Here is an 18,471-nt window from a genome sequence, read left to right on the forward strand (position 1 = left end):
CAGACGCCGTCGACGAGCGTCTGCCCCTGGGTCTCCGGGAGGGGCCGACGGTGAGAAAAGCGAAGCCTCCTCAGCCCCTCCTGGCCTCCCCTCGCGACCCCAGCCCGGAAAAAATGAGGCACCACTTGGGTCCTGTGACTGCTCTGCCATGTTGGTTTGCCGACCTCGCCCCTGGGAAGGGGACCTGGGCAAGGCCACTTCCAGAGGGTGGTGGGTGATTTTTTTAAGGGTCTGCGGGTCCCTTGGGGGTCGATGATCACCCTTCCGGACCCCCGAGACCTTGCCCCTGACGTCTTCACTGGTCCTTCGTCGGGGGAGTTCGCTCCCGAACATGCGCAGCACGTCCACTGCCCTTTTTCCTCGACGGCCCTGGGCCGAGTCCCTGGTGCCCTCCGGCTCAGAGGTGCTGCCGCGTGCGGTCACCGCACCTCTGGGCTTAAAGCGGTTTGCTCCATCTTGATGGGCCGGGCCGCTCCACCGGGGCTGCAGTCGGGGTCGGCCGGGGGCGCGGGCTGCGAGCGCGCTGCCGCCTCGGCCCTGCGTCCGGATCCCCGGCGGGCGCCGTCGTCTGGGACCCGGTGCACCGGCCGTTTGCGGGGCCCGGGAGGGGTGGGGCCTGCGGCCAGAGCAGCGGCTTGGTCGCGCAGCAGCCGCACCAGGAAGCCGATGTACTTCATGGCTAGGCGGAGCACCTCGTTCTTGCTCAGCTTCCGGTCGGGCGGGTGCGTCGGCAGCAGCTTCCTCAACTCAGCGAAAGCGCCGTTAACGTTCTGCTGCCGCCAGCGCTCCCGGCTGTTGGTGAACACGCGCCGGGCCACCTTCTGGGGCTGGTGCCCTGTGGACAAGGAGGGCCGGGTTGGTGCCATGGCCCAAAGGGCGGCCCCTCCTGCCCTCCCGCTAGGCACGCAGCACCCTCGTGGGAACTTAAACCCAGGCCATGGGCTGGGGCTTTCTCCACCCAAGGGGTCCACGGGTAGCCCTCCCCACCCCTCCCAAGAGCCACCCAGACAAGAATCATCACAGGCCCGGCCTACGGACAAGGGCCTGCTGTATCTGTGACTATGGGCACCTTTATGTCAATGACGGAGAATCGCTAAAGAAAGATTTCCTTGTGTTTGGTCTGGGAAGCTGTCCCTGGGGCCCTCATTCTGATTGTGCCCAAGTACGGCTGGCTGGGTGTGCTCATGGGTCTGAGAGATCCTCTCATTATGACTGTCTGTGTCCTGTGTCTTGTATGACTGTGTGAGACTCTTGTTATGTCTCATGGCTGTGGTTATGTGTGATGTTGCCATGTGGCTGTTTCACGAGTGGCTGTGGTTGTGTGGCTGACTCTTGTGTGGCCATGGTCCTAAGTGGCTGTGGTCCTGTGGCTGTCTTGTGTGTGGCTGTGGTCCTGTGGCTGTCTTGTGTGTGGCTGTGGTCTTGTGGCTGTCTTTTGCGTGGCTGCACATGCCAGTGGAGCTGTGATTTTGTGGCTCCCATGCCCTGGTGTGGCATGCTCTGTTTTGCCGTGACTGCGGCTACAAGGCTTGGCCTGTTGGGTGGCAGTGGTTGTGTGGGGCTGGCTATGGGACTGCGGTTTTGCACATGGGTAGAACCTGTGTGGGCTGTTCTCCTCTGTGTGTGCTGGAAGCACGTCTCCCCGAGGTGGAGTAGAGGACAGACATGAGCCCCACACAGAGACGGCCAGGCCTTCTGTGCACCCACAAGTGCACATACAGGCATACAAACCCACAAGGCACACAAACCCACACTCACCTTCAGCCAGGTCCAGCTCACAGTGGCTTGGTCTCCGCTTCAGCCGGCTGCTAGGGAAGATGCTAAAAGGTCCTGCTGGCCCAATGTAGACACTGTAAGGGGTCGTGGGTCACTAATGCCTTGTGGGCAAGGACCCTGGTCCCCAATCCCCACTCCCCCCCACCCCAGATCCCCACTGACCTGTTGAGGAAGGGGTGAGGGTGGTAGTGTAGGGCCAAAGTGGGTGGGGCAGTTCCCAGGGTGGAGAGTTGCAGCAGCGGGGGCCGCAGAGTGCCCAGCTCTGTGGTGGGCATGGCTGCCCCTGGGGGCCTGCTGTGGCCCAGGCTGATCACTGGTACACCAGGTGGCAGCCTGGGGGGTGAGGAGCCTCCTCGGTGGCCCACCTCCTCTACCTGCGGGGGCCCAGGCGAGGCAGGCTTAGGGGGTGGGGCAGGCGCTGGGCTGGGGGCACACACCATCTCTGCCTTCTCAGTCATGGTGGGGCCCACCTCTGCCTGTGCCTGAGGCGGGCACATGGACCCCGACGTGGGGGTACTCACCTGTGGGAAAGAAGGCAGCCACTGGAGAGGAGGACTAGGTGCCCCGCTCCCACCTGCTTAGCTCAAGAAACCCCTCAAATGGGAAGGAGGGAGGGGGAGGGGGAAAGGAGGAGGGGAGGAGTTTCAGTAGGCAAAGGCAGATGGCGGGGGCAGGCCCAGAAACTTCCAGGACACGGGAGTGGGTCCTACGTTAGAGTAGGAGGCGCCCCCCTAGGTGCTAGGCAGCGCACTGTCTCTGAGCTCTTTGTGACCCAGGAGGGGTGCTGTTGCCCAGCCTCTGAGCAAATATTCCTTCTTCCAGAATTCCCTCACCTCTGCAGCCTGGAGAGGGAACAAGACAGGGAGCCCCTAACTGATCCTGGGATCCCCAGAAACCCCAAGATTAACCCTGTTATCCTCAGATCTAAAGATCCAATCCAGAGACTCCTCATTGACTCACTGATGCCATGTGAGCTTGGAATCCCTCCAAGATGGACTCTGACCCTTCACGGATGGCCCCCAGCCCCCACCCAGGCTGACCCTCTGCACCTCAGGAATGACCCTGCGGTTCTTCCCATTGCTGTCCCTGAAAATGCTTCATAATTGCTTGAGTGAACCCCACTCCCACTGCAAACGTCCCCCATAGCAACCCTGTGACCCAACTACTGACACTATGACCTCAAATGCTGACCCTAGACCCCTAAACACTGACCCCACTGCCCAGTCCAGTCCAGTCATGCCCCAACCCTCCCTCTGGCTTGGAAGCCCCCATCCTCATCAGCATCCACATTTTTAAAAATGTGTTTTTTTTTTTTAGAGACAGGGTCTCCCTCTGTTGCCCAGGCTGGAGTACAGTGGTGCAATCATAGCTCACTGCAGCCTCAAATTCCTGGGCTTGAGCCATCCTCCTGTCTCAGCCTCCTGAGTAGCTGAGAGTACCGGCATGTGCCACCATGCCCGCCTAATTAAAAAAAAAAAAAAAAATTTTTTTTTTTTGTAGAGGCAGGTTCTCACTCTGTTGTCCAGGGTGGTCTGGAACTCCTGGGCTCAAGTGATCCTCCCGCCTTAGCCTCCCAAACTGCTGGGATTACAGGCATGCACCACCATGCCCCGCCATCATCCACACTTTTGCATACTGTTTTGACATCCCTGTTTGCTCTTGGTTCCAGAGTCCAGGATGTCCCAGCAAGGTGTGAGACTACTGTTGGCCCCTCTGCCCTGTCTTCCTCAGCTAGGCCCTGGGGAAGCAGGCCTGGCCCCTCACTAGTGGGTCCCTGCTGATGGATGAATGAATGAATGAATGAATGAACAAAGGAATGCAGGCTGGGTCCCAGGCCCAGAATCCTCCACCTTTAGGCCCGCTCCCCTCTTACCCCAGCACTGTTCCTGCAGCCTGGTGAGTGCCCTCGCTCTGTCCCGTCAGGGCTGGCAGTCTGGGCCAGGGTGTGGTTTCCAGCGTCAGGCCAGGCTCTGCTGTCTCGCTAGGGTCCGGCCTCAATGTTTCAGGCCCCGGCGTTGGGCCGCGCCTCCTCGTGGGCCTCGGAGGGCCAGGATAGCCGAGGTCTCCGCGTAGGTCCCCCCCAGGGAAAGTGAGCGGCTCCCGGGCCGGCCCGCCTTCTCCCCGCCCCCGGCGGCCCGGTTTCCTCCCTCTCACCCCTGGCGGCACAGCGGCCGGAGGATGCTGGCCCAGTGCAGATAAGGGACAGGCTGCCTGGCCGCGCCTGATAAGGAGCCTGGCTGACCCCGGAGGAAACCAGCGGGCGGGGACCTAGCAGCGCGGGCCTCCCGGCCCCGCCCCCAGCCGGCGCTGGCAGGACTCGGTCCGCCACCCCTCAGGGCTTCGCCTTCCGCTCCCCCAGGCACTGTAGGGACCCCGGGCCTCTGGGGACCCGGGCCCCAGGGCAGCCGGGGAGGAAGGTGCCTGGATGCACGCAGGAGGTAAACTGAGGCAGGGAAGCTGCCTCCTCTTATGTCCGAGTCTGCCCTTTGGCTTTGAACACTCCCTGCCCGAGTGTCTATGCTGATGGGGGTGAGGGAGAGCCCTTTCCGGCCCGTTGGGGCCGCGTGACCCTGGGCCCCCACCTCCTCTCCTCACCCAGCCTGGTTCCTCTTTTTACAGAGGCCCTTCCCTCCTCTCCACCACCCCTACCCGGGAGTGGGGCACCCAAAGGGGAACAGTTCTAACAGTCTGGCCTTGGGTGTCCAGCCTGGGCAGGTGTCCCAAGCCCTCAGCACGGTATCCACACATTTCCAAGCCCAGGAGGGTGAGAGGAAGCGCCATGGCTGTTGGGGGTGGGGTGGGGAAGTTGGATTTCCTAGGGTGCTGGGGCTGGTGTGACCTTCCAGTAGATGCCCAACAGGTCCCCACAATTCTAGGCCTCTTGGCTACAGGATCACATAACTCCAACTTGGTGGTCCGTGGCCCTCACCCCACAGCACCCGGCCCCTTCATGGGGGGCAGGTATCCTGGCTTGGTGGTAATAAACCTCAAGACCCTGCTGGAGCCTCCCACAGGGAGAGGCCCTGGGCACAGCCAGGCAGCAGCAGCTACCGGACTGCCGCCCACTTGTGATACTCATGCTTTGGCCCATGTGTGTATCTGGGCAACTGCAAGAGCCCCTAGGCAGGCACCCAGCTCCAGGACTACCACCACTCCCCCAGGAATGGTGTGGAGCCCAGGACCCCACGATCAACACCTACATTGCTTTCCTCCAAAGAAGCAGGAACTAAAGTTTTATGCAGTAAAGGCCAGGCGTGGTGGCTCATGCCTGTCATCCCAGCACTTTGGGAGGCTGAGGGTGGCGCATTGCTTGGGCTCATGAGTTTGAGACCAGCCTGGGAAACATGGCGAAACCGCATCTCTACAAAAAATACAAAAATTAGCTGGTTGTGGTAGTGCATGCCTGTAGTCCCTGCTTCTCTGGAGGCTGAGGTGGGAGGATGGCCTGAGCCTGGGAGGTGGAGGCTGCAGTGAGCCAATATTGCGCCACTGCACTCCAGCCTGGGCCATACACCTAGACCTTGCCTCAAAAAAAAAAAAAAAAAAAAGTTTAAGCCCTGACTCTGATATCCCTACAAGGAGGGTCCTAAGATTAGCCTCATTACAGATGGGGATGAAGGGAGCAGGAGCCAGAGAGGGGATCCTGCCCCAGGACTCTTCGTTAACGTTACTAAACCCCACTCTGGAGGGCAGGGAGGGGTACAGCTCCCCCTCACTGGGTGTCTGGGCAGCAGCCTGTGAGGTCCCTCTTTGTGTGCACGCCCCCTCGGGCCTCAGGGCAGGAAGCACCTGGTCTGGAGCGGATGCACAGGGCGCCTGGTTCCGGTCCAGCTTCCGCCACTGCGGCCCCTGGAGAGCTGGGCCAAAGAAACCAGGCGGCGAGGAGGCAGTGGTGCGAGGACACGTGGGGGCTACCGAGCAGGAGCGCCCCGCTATGCGCAAGCCCGTGGCCTGGAGCGCGCTGAAGGTGGGAGGGGGAAGAGGGGCAGAACCCCCGCGGGAGCGAGCGCACAGCTGCCGCCCCGTGGCCGCTTCGGGAATCGCAGGCTCCGGCTCTGGGGTGGCTCAGTGACCCTCGCTGCAGAGGGGCCGACCACTGTGCAGGTGGTCAGCTCCTACCTCCCATACAGACTCAACACTCCAGTCAGGCAGGGGCGAACGATCCCCAGAGGAACAGATCCCAGTCATGCAGCTGTATGGACCAATACGCAAACCACAGGCAATCGGGAGAAGGTGACGTGACATCTCTTTATTGGTTCAGTCTATGCCTGGCCCAGCGGCAGCCCCAGGTCCAGGGGGGCTCTGGTTGGAGGTCTCTGGACAGTCAGGGGCAGCATCAGCAGAAACCCCGGGTGTTGGGGGGCTGTGGGAGTAGCAGCACTGGTCCCCGCGTTGACAGGTGCCCTGGTGGGAAGATGGTGGGTGTGAACCCCTGCCCGGAGCTCAGCAGCCCCTGATGGGATCCTTTCCAGGGATGGGAAGCCCACTCCCAAACACTTGCCTGGCCCCAGCTCCCCCAGTTCTCTCCCTGTTGCCTAAAGGGGAGACTCACGTGTCCTGCAGTGGGGGAAAGGGAGGAGGGACCTCACCTCCTTAAACCTCTTGCAAGGAAATGTCTTGAGCCGGGCAGCCCGCTGGGCCACATCTTCCGGCGGCTCCTTCCGCTTGTTCTGAAGCAGCCTGCGTCTTTCCTCCATAGCTTCGTCGGCCGCCTTGCCCCTGTGCGAGGGGAGGAGTAGGTGGGACCCCATCTGCCCTTTACCCCTTCTTTCTCTGGCTGAGCCCCACCCCCACCCTACCACCACTCACCCTGGCCGGGCACGAGGCCGGGGACCCCAGTTGGCCTCCGGGTTAGCCTGGAAGCGCTTGAGTCCTCGCTGTCGGGAGCTGGGGTTGGCATCTTCCCGGATGGTGAAGTTGGCCTGTAGCCTAGGGAAGCAGGGGTGGGGCGTTGGGGCTGGGGGAAGCTGCCACACGAGTGTGTCCCCACCCCCCACAGGGCCTGTCCGCCTCCACCACACAGCACGAGGTGTCTGCTCATGTCAGGATTCTCTCATTCATCTAATAAACATTTTTGGTTTTTTTAAAGAGATGGGGTCTCGGCCAGGCACGGTGGCTCATGCCTGTAAATCCCAGTACTTTGGGAGGCTGAGGCGGGTGGATCACCTGAGGTCAGGAGTTCGATACCAGCCTGGCCAACATGGTGAAACCCCATCTCCACTAAAAATACAAAAATTAGCCAGGCGTGGTGCCGGGTGCCTATAATACCAGCTACTCGGGACGCTGAGGCAGAAGAATCGCTTGAACCTGGGAGGCAGAGTTTGCAGTGAGCTGAAATCGCACCACTGCACTCCAGCCTGGGCAAGAGAGTGAGCCTCTGTCTAAAAAAAAAAAAAAAAAAAAAAAATATATATATATATATATATATATATATATATATATATATATATATATATATATAGGGTCTCACTCTGATGCCCAGGCTGGAGTGCAGTGGTGTTATCGCCATCAAAGCTGCAATCTGGAACTCCTGGGCTCGAGCAATCCTCCTGCCTCTGCCTCAAGCTCCTGAGTAGCTGGGATGACAGGCAGGTGCCACCATGCCCAGCTAATTTTTTTAGTTTTTTGGTAGAGATGGAGTCTTACTGTATTGCCCAGGCTGGTTTCAAATTCCTAGGCTCAAGTGATCTTCCCGCCTGGGCCCCCAAAGCACTGGGATTATAGGAATGAGCCACCATGCCTGGCCCTAATAAACATTTTTATTTAACGACTGTGTGCCTGCATTGTTCTCAGTGCTGGGAGTAGACAGAGAACAAAAAGTTACCCCTGGTATGCTGGTAATGCTAATTTTTTCTTTTTTTTTTGGCGGGGGATGGAGTCTCACTCTGTCGCCCAGGCTGGAGTGCAGTGGTGCGATCTCGGCTCACTACAAACTCTGCCTCAGGTTCAAGTGATTCACCTGCCTCAGCCTCCCGAGTAGCTGGGACTACAGGCATGTGCCACCACACCTGGCTAATTTTTTTTTTTTTTTTGTATTTTTAGTAGAGACAGGGTTTCGCCATGTTGGCCAGGCTGGTCTTGAACTCCTACCTCAGGTGATCTGCCTGTCTTGTCCTCCCAAAGTGCTGGGATTACAGGTATGAGCCACTACGCCCAGCCCAGTCAGCAGATTTAGTTATTTTTATTTATTTATTTTTTTTTTTTGAGATGGAGTCTTGCTCTGTCACCCAGGCTAGAGTGCAGTGGCGCGATCCCGGCTCACTGCAAGGTCTGCCCCCCGGGTTCACGCCATTCTCCTGTCTCAGCCTCCCGAGTAGCTGGGACTACAGGCACCTGCCAACACGCCCAGCTAATTTTTTTTGTATTTTTAGTAGAGACGGGGTTTCACTGTGTTAGCCAGGATGGTTTCAATCTCCTGATCTCGTGATCTGCCTGCCTCGGCCTCCCAAAGTGCTGGGACTACAGGCATGAGCCACCGCGCCCAGCTATTTTTTTATTCTTTTTGAGATGGAGTCTCGCTCTGTCGCCCAGGCTGGAGTGCAATGGCGTGATCTAGACTCACCGCAACCTCTGCCTCCCAGGTTCAAGCGATTCTCCTGTCTCAGCCTCCTGAGTAGCTGGGATTACAGGCACCCACCACCACACCATGCCCAGCTAATTTTTGTATTTTTAGTAGAGATGGGGTTTCACCATGTTGGCCAGGCTGGTCTTGAACTCCTGACTTCAGGTGATCCACCTGCCTCAGCCTCCCAAAGTGCTGGGATTACAGGCGTGAGCCACCTACCTAGCCCCAGTCAGCAGATTTTGAATCTCACTTGAAGAATGGGCACGAGTCTATGTGGGGCAGCATCTGTGTTGTCTGCACACACATGTGCTTCCCATACCTGTGGGCAGCCCTGGCCCCTCCTGCATGTGCTTGCCCCTACCTGGGATCCACACTGAGAATGCGGAATGCTGGGCTAGTCTCTGATAGTCTCTCCCGTTTCACCGGACATTCCTTCTCCTGGGGGCAGAGGTCAGAGGTTAGGGAATACTAGGCCCAAGGGACCTCCAGGTGACCACCACCTGCCCTCCCACCTGCATGAGGTCAGCCCTGCCCTCACCCAGCAACGCATGATGTCCCAGAGGGCGGAGGCAGGGGCATCCGTCTTCACAGCGTTCTTACAGGCATGGGAGAGTGAGACCCGGAAGTCAGCGTGGAGGAGGGCCGACCTGGGGAACAGCAGGGATTATGAGGGAGATGCCGGACCCCTTGACCCCAAAGCCCGAGCTGACCAGTGTGGGCAAGACTACCTTCGGCAAGGGTTCATGGCTACAGAGTTCATTTCTTTTCTTTTCTTTTTTTTTTTTGAGATGGAGTCTTGCTCTGTCGCTCAGGCTGGAGTGCAATGGCGCAATCTTGGCTCACAGCCTCCGCCTCCTGGGTTTAAGCGATTCTCCTGCCTCAGCCTCCCGAGTAGCTGGAACTATAGGCACATGCCACCATGCCCAGCTAATTTTTGTATTTTTAGTAGAGACAGGGTTTCACCATGTTGGCCAGGATGGTCTCGATCTCTTGACCTTGTGATCCGCCCGCCTCGGCCTCCCAAAGTGCTGGGATTACAGGAGTGAGCCACCATGCCCGGCCTTCATTTATTATATATTTTTTTGGAGGTGGAGTCTCACTCTGTCACTCAGGCTGGTGTGCAATGATACAATCTTGGCTCACTGCAGCCTCTGCCTCTCAGGTTCAACCAATTCTCCTGTCTCAGCCTCCTGAGTAGCTGAGATTACAGGGATGTGCCACGACGCCCGGCTAATATTTTGGTATTTTTAGTAGAGATGGGGTTTCGCCATGTTGACCAGGCTGGTCTCAAACTCCTGGCCTCGAGTGATTTGCCCGCCTCAGCCTCCCAAAGTGCTGGGATTACAGGCATGAGCCACCACACCTGGTCTTTTTCTTTTTCTAATTATTATTATTATATTTTAAATGGAGTCTCGCTCTGTTGCGCAGGTTGATGTGCAGTGGTGCAATCTTGGCTCACCACAGCCTCCTCCTCCTCCCAGGTTCAAGTGATTCTTGTGCCTCAGCCTCCCAAGCAGCTGGGAATACAGGCATGTGCCACCACACCCAGCTAATTTTTGTATTTTTAGTAGAGACAGGGTTTAACCATTTTGACCACGCTGGTCTTGAACTCCTGACCTCAAGTGATCTGCCCGCCTCAGCCTCCCAAAGTGCTGGGAATATAGGCATGAGCCAATAAGCCTGGCCTAATTTTTTTTTTTTTTTAAAGAGACAAGGTCTCACTTTGTCACCCAGGCTGGAGTGGCATGATCATAGCTCACTTTAGCATCAAACTCCTGGCCCAAATGATCTTCCCACCTCAGCCTCCTGAGTAGTTAGGACTATAGGCATGTATCACCATGCCAGGCTAATGGGTGTGTGTGTGTGCGTGTGTGTGTGTGTGTGTGGCATGCCAGGTTAATGGGTGTGTGTGTGTGTGTGTGGCATGTATCACCATGCCAGGCTAATGGGGGTGTGTGTGTGTGTGTGTGTGTGTATGTGTGTGGCATGCCAGGCTAATGGGTGTGTGTGGGGGGGGGGGCATGCCAAGCTAATGGGTGTGTGTGGGGGGGGGGCATGCCAGGCTAATGGGTGTGGGTGGGGGTGTGTGTGTGTGTGCGTGTGTGTGTGTCTGTATTTATTTATTTAATTTATTTGTTAGAGATAGGGTCTTATTACGTCACCCAGGTTGGCCTCAAGTGATCTTCCTGCCTCAGCCTCCGAAGGTACTGGGATTACAGGCATGAGACACTGCACCTGGTTCTCCCCACCCCCTCGCAAGTTCTATGCATGAGAATCCCTGGACTTGCCCCAGGCCACCCTGTGGTCACGGACAGGCTCCTCCCAGCCCCAGAGGCTCTTACCGCAACTGCAGGAGGCTTGGCGTGTTGCAGTGGATGGTGCTGCTCAGCTGGTCCAGGGTGTAGTACAGAGGCACGTCCGGGAGCTCCTGCGATGGGGGACAGGATGGGCATGAGCGGAGATGGGCGGGCACAGGTGGAGCCCCCTTCCCCGTCACAGCCTGGCCCTCACCTCAGTGATGACGCTCAGGACCCCTCGGATCCGCTCCGAGGTGTGGAAGCGGCCGGGGTTAGCGCTCACAGCCTCCAAGACACGGCCCACAAAATCCAGGTCATGGATGGGCTCTGCCCACACGGGTCCACCAAGCTGGAAGCGCACCGGGGACAGGTGAGCAGGGACCATGACCTTCGAGACCCTCTCGCTCCTTTGCCTCCCCTGGCCTAGCCCTACCTGGTGTCGCTGCCCACAGTGTTCACACTCGGGGGTCACGGGGGGACCACAGGCTGCAGAGAACTTGACCCTAAACAGAGAGGGATGGTTGGTAGGGAGGGAGGAAAACCCTGGGACTCCCCTTCTCCTCCTTCCTCCCTGCTCACCGGCCGCTGGGGACTCCTGACGCTTTGCCGAGGCGCTGAAGGTGGAAGGCCCCGCAGCCCACACACTGGAACACCAGCGCCTGCTTGCTGTGGGGGGTACCAGTGGCCATGAGTTCCCAGCGTGACCACGACACCCCAACTCCTCCCTTAGACCGGCTCTGTCCCTTAAGAAGCCCCAGATCCCCCAGGGCAAGGTCCCGTCTCCTCTCTCAATCCACCACCACTCTCTGCCCCTGGGCTGACCTGGCTGAGGCCTTGACCTTGGCCTGGCCGGTGAAGACACGGACAAAAACACGCACGTAGAAGTCAGCGCTGATGCTGAGCAGCGGCACCACGAAGCGCTGGTAGCAGTTGGCGCGGAGGTCCAGGCTGTGCAGGACGATTCTCAGGGCCTGGGGCGGGGGGTGGGTGTCAGCCTCCCCTCCACTATCCACCCACCCCACCAGGAGCCCTATGTGGTACTCACAAGTACAGGCTCAGGACTAGCTCCCTGGGATCCAAGCCCACCCCCGAGAGTCCTGGCTGTGGGACCCTCAACAAGTGAGTATCCCCTCTCTGTGCCTCAGTTTCTTCATCTGCAAAATCACAACAGTCCCTGTCTGTGGCACTGCTGGGGGCACTAAATGAGTGAGGAAAGCATAGATCCAACCTATTCTGATCAGCATTATCGGTGTGCCATGTAGCATGTACTGAGGACCCACGTTCCAGCCCCCAAGGGCTCTGTGGGCAGGAAGTGGGGATACTAGGTGCTGTAGAACTGCTGGGGCCTGGGCCAGGCGCGGTGGCTCACGCCTGTAGTCCCAGCACTTTGGGAGGCTGAGGCGGGTGGATCAACTGAGGTCAGGAGTTTGAGACCAGCCTGGCTAACATGGTGAAACCCCATCTCTACTAAAAATACAAAAAATTAGCTGGGTGTGGTGGCGGGTGCCTGTAATCCCAGCTACTCGGGAGGCTGAGGCAGGAGAATCACTTGAACCTGGGAGGTGAAGGTTGCAGTGAGCCAAGATCTCGCCACTGCACTCCAGCCTGGGCAACAAGAGTGAAACTCCGTCTCAAAAAAGAAAAAAAAGAAAAACAGCCAGGGCTTTCCTGCTAGTGTGAGACTCTGATATGGGAAAGAAGACAGCATTTCTTGGGCTGACTTCATGACAGGACCCTTTAGGAACAAGGACAAGAGCCCTCTGTGGACCAGGCTGGAGTGTAGTGGCACTATCAAAGCTCACAATAACTTTGAACTCCTAGGCTCAAGTGATCCTCCTGCCTCAGCCTCCAGAGTATCTGGGACCACAGGCATCCACCACCACACCTAGGTAATTTTTAGGTTTTTTTTGTAGAGATGGGGTCCTCACTGTGTTGCCCAGGTTCCTAACCTCAAGTGATCCTCCCACCTTGGCCTCCGAAAGTGCTAGGATTACAGGCATAAGCCGCTGCACTTCGCCACTCAGCCTTCTTGAATCCTGATCAGACACTCAATAGGGTCAGACCTTTTTTTTTTTTTTTTTTTTTTTTTTGAGACAGAGTTTTGCTCTTGTTGCCCAGGCTGGAGTGCAATGGTGCCATCTCAGCTCACTGCAACCTTTACCTCCCAGGTTCAAGCGATTCTCCTGCCTCAGCCTCCCGAGTAGCTGGGATTGCAAGCACCTGCCACCACGCCCAGCTTTTTTTTTTTTTTTTTTTTTTGTATTTTTAGTAGAGACGGGGTTTCACCATGTTGGCCAGGGTGCTCTTGAACACCTGACCTCAGGTGATCCGCCCACCTCGGCCTCCCAGAGTGCTGCGATTACAGGCGTGAGCCACCGCGCCTGGCCTATTTTTTTTTTCTTTTTTTTGAGACAGAGTCTTGCTCTGTCGCCCAGGCTGGAGTGCAGTGGCACGGTCTCGGCTCACTGCAAGCTCTGCCTCCTGGGTTCACACCATTCTCCTGCCTCAGCCTCCTAAGTAGTTGGGACTACAGGCACCCGCCACCACGCCCGGCTAATTTTTTTGTATTTTTAGTAGAGACGGGGTTTCACTGTATTAGCCAGGATGGTCTTGATCTCCTGACCTCTTGATCCACCTGCCTCGGCCTCCCAAAGTGCTGGGATTACAGGCATGAGCCACCGCACCCAGCCCTTTTTTTTTTTTGAGACAGAGTCTCGCTCTGTCGCCCAGGCTGGAGTGCGGTGGCCAGATCTCGGCTCACTGCAAGCTCTGCCTTCAGGGCAGAGCCCTGAAGCTCACGCCATTCTCCTGCCTCCGCCTCCCGAACAGCTGGGACTACAGGTGCCCACTACCATGCCTGGCTAAGTTCTTGTATGTTTAGTGGAGATCGGGTTTCACCATGTTAGCCAGGATGGTCTCAATCTCCTGACCTTGTGATCCGCCCACCTCGACTTCCCAAAGTACTGGGATTACAGGTGTGAGCTGCTGCGCCCGGCCTATTTTTTTTCTTTTTTGAGACGGGGTCTCCCTCTGTTGCCCAGGCTGGCGTGCAGTGGAGTGATCTTGGCTCACTGCAACCTCCGCCTCCTGGGTTCAAGTGATTCTCCTGCCTCAGCCTCCTGAGTAGCCGGGATTACAGGTACCTGCCACCATGCCTGGCTGATTTTTGTATTTTTAGTAGAGACGAGGTTTTACCATGTTGGCCAGCTGGTCTCAAAGTCCTGACCTTAGGTGATCCATCTGCCTAGGCCTCCCAAAATGCTGGGATTACAGGTGTGAGCCACTGCGCCCGGCCTTCAGACCATCATTGTGCCCATTTTACAGATGCAAAAAAACCCGAGGACCAGAAAGGTGAAGTCACTTGCCCAGAGCCACCAGCAAAGCTAGGATTTAAACCCAGTCCTGGAAAAACCACCTTTAAAAAAAAAATTTTTTTTTGAAAAGTTGTTTTAATACAGAAAACTAAAATAATGTGGCCATGAACTCCTGTCCTGGCCAAAGCCACTGTCCCCAAATGACCATGATTATCAGCCATGCTCTTAGGAACTATGTGGGCTGAAGACGCGCCTGTCGTTAACAGCCTGGGATGCATCTGGCCATCAGCCTGGAGGAAGCTGAGCAGGTCTGAGGAGGGGGAAGGTGTATTGGGAAGGGACTCAGACAACCACCTGTCCCCCGGTCTCCCTGGCTGGCTGGCAGAGGGCCCCTCACCATCTCGTGGCAGGCCCGGCTCTTGAGGGCCATGGCCCCGTACTTGCTGTAGCATGTCTCCCCGCTGTTCCCCGCCAACACCGCCATGTCCGTGCAGGTCACACACAGCAACCCTGAAGAGAGGGGCTGGGCAGTGAGAACCCTCCAACACCCCAAGCCCTGCTCTTACCCCAGTGCCATCCCCGCCTCACCTCCTTCACTCACAGCCTGCACAGCTGCATCCAGGAAGGTGGCTGGGCTGCCATAGGGGTCCAGATCGATGACGTCAAACCTCTCCGACACCCTCTGGTGCTGGTACATCAGCATCCTGGGTGCAAAGAGGGCCAGGTCCTCAGCCTCCCGCGCCAGGTACCTTCTCTGTCCCCTACACATATTAACTCCTACAGCACGGTGGTTTGGGTCTGAACTCCAGGACCAGATTCCCAAGTTCAAGTCCCGGCTCAGTCATTTATTTATTTATTTATTTTATTTTTGAGTCGGAGTCTTGCTCTGTTGGCCAGCTGGAGTGCAGTGTTGTGATCTCGGTTCCCTGCAACCTCCATTTCCCCAGTTCAAGCAATTCTTGTGCCTCAGCCTCCCGAGTAGCTGGGACTACAGACATGTGCCACCACGCCTGGCTAATTTTTGTATTTTTAGTAGAGATGGGGTTTCAACATGTTGGCCAGGCTGATCTCAAACTCCTGACCTCAAGTGATCCATCCACCTCGGCCTCCCAAAGTGCTGAGATTACAAGTGTGAGCCACTGCACCTGGCCTTGGTCATTTATTAAACTGCACAATTTTCCTACTTAGGAAAAGCACCATGTGGAACTCAGTCCACACATCTAAAACAATAACAATACTGATATAAGACGTATCTGCCTGACACCATTTCAAGCAGTTTATAGACGTATTAACACTTTTTTTTCCTTTCTTTGGAGATAGAGTCTCGCTCTGTCACCCAGGCTGGAGTGCAGTGGTGGGATCTCGGCGCACTGCAACTTCCACTTCGTGGGTTCAAGCGATTCTCCTGCCTCAGCCTCCCAAGTAGCTGGGATTACAGGCACATGCCACCATGCCTGGCTAAGTTTTCTATTTTTAGTAGAGACGGGGTTTTACCATGTTGGCCAGGCTGGTCTTGAACTCCTGACCTCAAGTGATCCGCCTACCTCGGCCTTCCAAAGTGCTGGGATTACAGGGGTGAGCCACTGCATCTGACCTCATTTTAAAATTTTTGTAGAGACGGGTTTCACTGTGTTGCCTAGGCTGGTCTTGAAATCCTGGCCTCAAGCGCTCCTCCTGCCTTGGCCTCTCAAAATGCTCGATTACAGGCATGAGTCACCATGCCCAGCTAATTACTTTTCATTGTCTGTGATTACTATTTGGATTCTAGTAAGGTCAGAAAAGTAAAAACTTTTTTCTCTGTAAAAGGTCAGAAGGTATTTTAGACTTTGTGAGTCATATGCGGTCCCTACTGCATATTCTTCTTCTTTTTTAACCTTTAAAAATGTAAAAAACATTCTTGGGTTGTGGGCCATTGATAAACTAGGCTAGGCCGGGTGCAGTGGCTCACGTCTGTAATCCCAGCACTTTGGAAGGCCTAGGAGGGCAGATCACTTGAGGTCAGGAGTTTGAGACTGGCCTGGCCAACATGCCAAAACCCTGTCTCTACTAAAAATATAAAAATTAGCCTGGCATAGCCAGGCGCAGTGGCTCATGCCTGTAATCCCAGCACTTTGGGAGGCCGAGGCGGGCAGATCACGTGGTCAGGAGATCGAGACCATCCTGGCCACCATGGTGAAACCCCATCTCTACTATAAATACAAAAATTAGGTGGGTGTGGTAGCAGATGTCTGTAGTCCCAGCTACTCAGTCGGGAGGCTGAGGCAGGAGAATCACTTGAACCTGGGAGGTGGAGGTTGCAGTAAGCCAAGATCACGCTAGTGCACTCTAGCCTGGGGAACAGAGCGAGACTCCGTCTCAAAAAAAAATAAATAAATAAATAAAAATAAAAATTAGCCAGGTGTGGTAGCACATGCCTGTAATCCCAGCTACTTGGGAGGCTGAGGCAGGGGAATCGCTTGAACCTGGGAGGCGGAGGTTGCAATGAGCTGAGATCGCGCCACTGCACTCCAGCCTGGGTAACAAGGGCGAGACTACATCTCAAAAAACAAACAAACAAGCAAACAAACAAAAAAACAGGCTGTGAGCCCCATAGGCTATAGTTTGCCAACTCTTGCGAAGGTCACCAATTTTGCCTGTTTTGTTTCCTGATGCATTTCCAGCTCTGAAAACGGTGCCTGACGCATAGCAGACACTGGATATACTATGGCTCATTTGAATGAATAAAAGGAGTATAAGAAGTTAAAACAGAGACCAGGATGCTACTTATTTCTGGCACAGAGTATGGATCATACTATAATTATCTATTACTTACTCATCACAGCAACCCCTGTAAAACTAATTTTCTCAGTTGACAGACAAGGAAACGGGCTCAAAGAGGCTAAGTCACTCACTTAAGGTCATAGAGTGAGAACATGACAGAGCCAGAATTTGACCCCAGGCAGGCTTGTCCCAGAGCTAGGCTGTGATGCCCAGAACCTACCGGGCATCTGCTTGGCTCGGCTGTACCAGGTGGGCCACGTCATTGAGCTGGACATTCTGGCGTATGAGATCCACAGCCCGGGCAGAGGCATCGTTTGCAACCACAGATCTGAGCCCAGGCACCTCTAGGGCAAATCGAATGGAACGTAGGCCCGAAGCTGCCAGGCCTTCCAGCACATGCAGGCCTTCCTGTTGGAGTAAGCAGAAACCCTCCCTCACATCTCCATCTCCATCCTCTTCTGGGCCCAAGGAGCCCCCACCACCCACCTCCTATAGCTCTCCCCCTCCAGGAGCCCTCTGTCTCCCGCTAAATTCCAGGGCTGCCAGCTCCTATGCTCAGGCCCCACCTCACAGATCTCCCCCACGGCCGCTGTGCGAGGTTGGTCTCCTGAGGCCAGGTTTTCACTCTCTTTCAGTTCAACCTTTTCCTCCTCTTGCTCTGACAAGTCCACGACCACTTTTTGAGTGTCCTTCTCTCCTGGCACCTTGACTGCAGCCACCCAGAGGCACAAGTCAGTGAATAACAAAGTCCCCTCTGAGAAACCTCCCCTTAATCTCCAAAATATCGTCCCTGAAGTCCCTGGGGAAAGGCTGAAGGAGCAGAACGCAGGGCCTGCTATGTGGCTGAAGCCTCTCTGAATTTGGGCGGCAGAAGAGCCAAGGGAGACAGACTTGTGTGACCCCCGCCCACCAGAAGCCTGGACCTCCACTCACTCTGGATTCCTTTGGCCCCAAGCTGAATGCGAGCAAACTCGGTGATCACAGCACATCTGGTGGGAGACAGAGGACTAGCTCATACCCCGCCCCCGCCATCCACATTGACCCACCAGCCGATGCCAGGCTAACGTCTGACCCCTGCTCACGTCAGGTCCCGATTGAATTCCTGCACCGGGTTATAAAAGACCTCGTTGGCGCTGGGAAAGGCGATTTTGGCAGCCCCCTCGGTGACTGTCGTCTCCTGGACTTCACGTGGGCGTTCTTCTCCGTAGGGCCCGGTGCCGTTTTCCATCGCTGCTGGATTCGGCAGCCCTGGGGACTGCCACTCGAAAAACCGGGCTCTACAGAGCACCCGGGCGGAGCGGAAAGTGAGGCTTAGCCACAGAGACGATCCTTGCATGAGACATCCGCTGGCGCCTCCGCCCGCCAAGCCTGGTTCGGGGGGCGGGGAAGGGCATAGAGAGGGTAAGAGAGCCGCATTCTGGGCCCGGGGGTGTCCTACATATCTATGAGGTAGGGACTAGGAAGACCTGCGGCCTCGGTAAGCTGATATCCCCTCGTTTTGGGGACGACTGGTCCCTGTGGAGCCGATGCCCTCGTGCAAGCCCGCCCCGAGTCCGAATCCCTCCCCACGCTGCCCAGCCCCTCCTCACCTGCTCTTGTAGCCACAGAAAACCGAATTAGTCAGGGTGCACGTTTTCCGAATTACGACCTGGGCGCCGCCATGTTGGCACAGTAGGTGGGCGAATCACATGATAGTGGCTGGCCAGTCAATGAGGAAACGTACGGTGGGCGGCCGGGATCAAAATGAAAGCCATAAAGG

General features: G+C 56.3%; 2 protein-coding genes across 7 annotated transcripts; both read right to left on the reverse strand.

The window, feature by feature from the left end:
* Positions 1-130: 130 nt before the first annotated feature.
* LYL1 (LYL1 basic helix-loop-helix family member) lies at positions 131-4,235 on the reverse strand. Of its 2 annotated transcripts, none has more exons than XM_054464198.2 (4): positions 3,650-4,235; positions 1,939-2,297; positions 1,759-1,850; positions 131-835 (listed from the first exon to the last, which is right to left on the reverse strand). In XM_054464198.2, exons 2-4 carry the CDS (start codon positions 2,271-2,273, stop codon positions 420-422), a joined length of 843 nt encoding a protein of 280 aa, XP_054320173.1. In that variant the 5' UTR covers positions 2,274-2,297; positions 3,650-4,235; the 3' UTR covers positions 131-419. The 2 variants fall into 2 exon arrangements, with proteins under 2 accessions (XP_054320173.1, XP_054320172.1); XM_054464197.2 differs by lacking the exon at positions 3,650-4,235 and adding an exon at positions 2,737-3,043.
* A 1,764-nt stretch (positions 4,236-5,999) lies between these two features.
* Positions 6,000-18,420, reverse strand: TRMT1 (tRNA methyltransferase 1). 5 transcript variants are annotated; one of them, XM_054464154.2, is made up of 17 exons: positions 18,302-18,420; positions 17,795-18,080; positions 17,646-17,701; positions 17,279-17,421; positions 16,933-17,120; positions 14,541-14,656; positions 14,350-14,462; positions 11,461-11,609; positions 11,218-11,304; positions 11,072-11,141; positions 10,853-10,987; positions 10,684-10,769; positions 8,880-8,988; positions 8,703-8,779; positions 6,586-6,705; positions 6,366-6,495; positions 6,000-6,180 (listed from the first exon to the last, which is right to left on the reverse strand). In XM_054464154.2, the coding sequence occupies exons 2-17, from the start codon at positions 18,046-18,048 to the stop codon at positions 6,034-6,036; spliced, it is 1,980 nt and encodes a 659-aa protein (XP_054320129.1). In that variant the 5' UTR covers positions 18,049-18,080; positions 18,302-18,420; the 3' UTR covers positions 6,000-6,033. The 5 variants fall into 5 exon arrangements, with proteins under 5 accessions (XP_054320129.1, XP_063513997.1, XP_063513999.1 ...); XM_063657927.1 differs by lacking the exon at positions 18,302-18,420 and having other exon boundaries at positions 17,785-17,911; XM_063657929.1 differs by lacking the exons at positions 17,279-17,421; positions 17,646-17,701; positions 18,302-18,420 and having other exon boundaries at positions 17,759-17,865.
* Positions 18,421-18,471: the final 51 nt, after the last annotated feature.

Source organism: Pongo pygmaeus, chromosome 20 (genome assembly GCF_028885625.2).
Source record: "Pongo pygmaeus isolate AG05252 chromosome 20, NHGRI_mPonPyg2-v2.0_pri, whole genome shotgun sequence".
NCBI lineage: Eukaryota > Metazoa > Chordata > Mammalia > Primates > Hominidae > Pongo > Pongo pygmaeus.

Excerpts from the sequence above, each read along its gene's own strand:
- LYL1 (XM_054464197.2), bottom strand. Across the intron at positions 1,851-1,938 it reads CCTCACCCCTTCCTCAACAG|TGTCTACATTGGGCCAGCAG; the intron begins GTCAGTGGGGAT and ends GACCCCTTACAG. Across the intron at positions 836-1,758 it reads TGAGCTGGACCTGGCTGAAG|GGCACCAGCCCCAGAAGGTG; the intron begins GTGAGTGTGGGT and ends CCTTGTCCACAG.
- TRMT1 (XM_054464154.2), bottom strand. The coding sequence starts at position 18,048 with ATGCAAGGATCGTCTCTGTGGCTAAGCCTCACTTTCCGCTCCGCCCGG. Across the intron at positions 11,305-11,460 it reads AAGGTCAAGGCCTCAGCCAG|CAAGCAGGCGCTGGTGTTCC; the intron begins GTCAGCCCAGGG and ends TACCCCCCACAG. Across the intron at positions 11,142-11,217 it reads TCAGGAGTCCCCAGCGGCCG|GGTCAAGTTCTCTGCAGCCT; the intron begins GTGAGCAGGGAG and ends CTCTCTGTTTAG.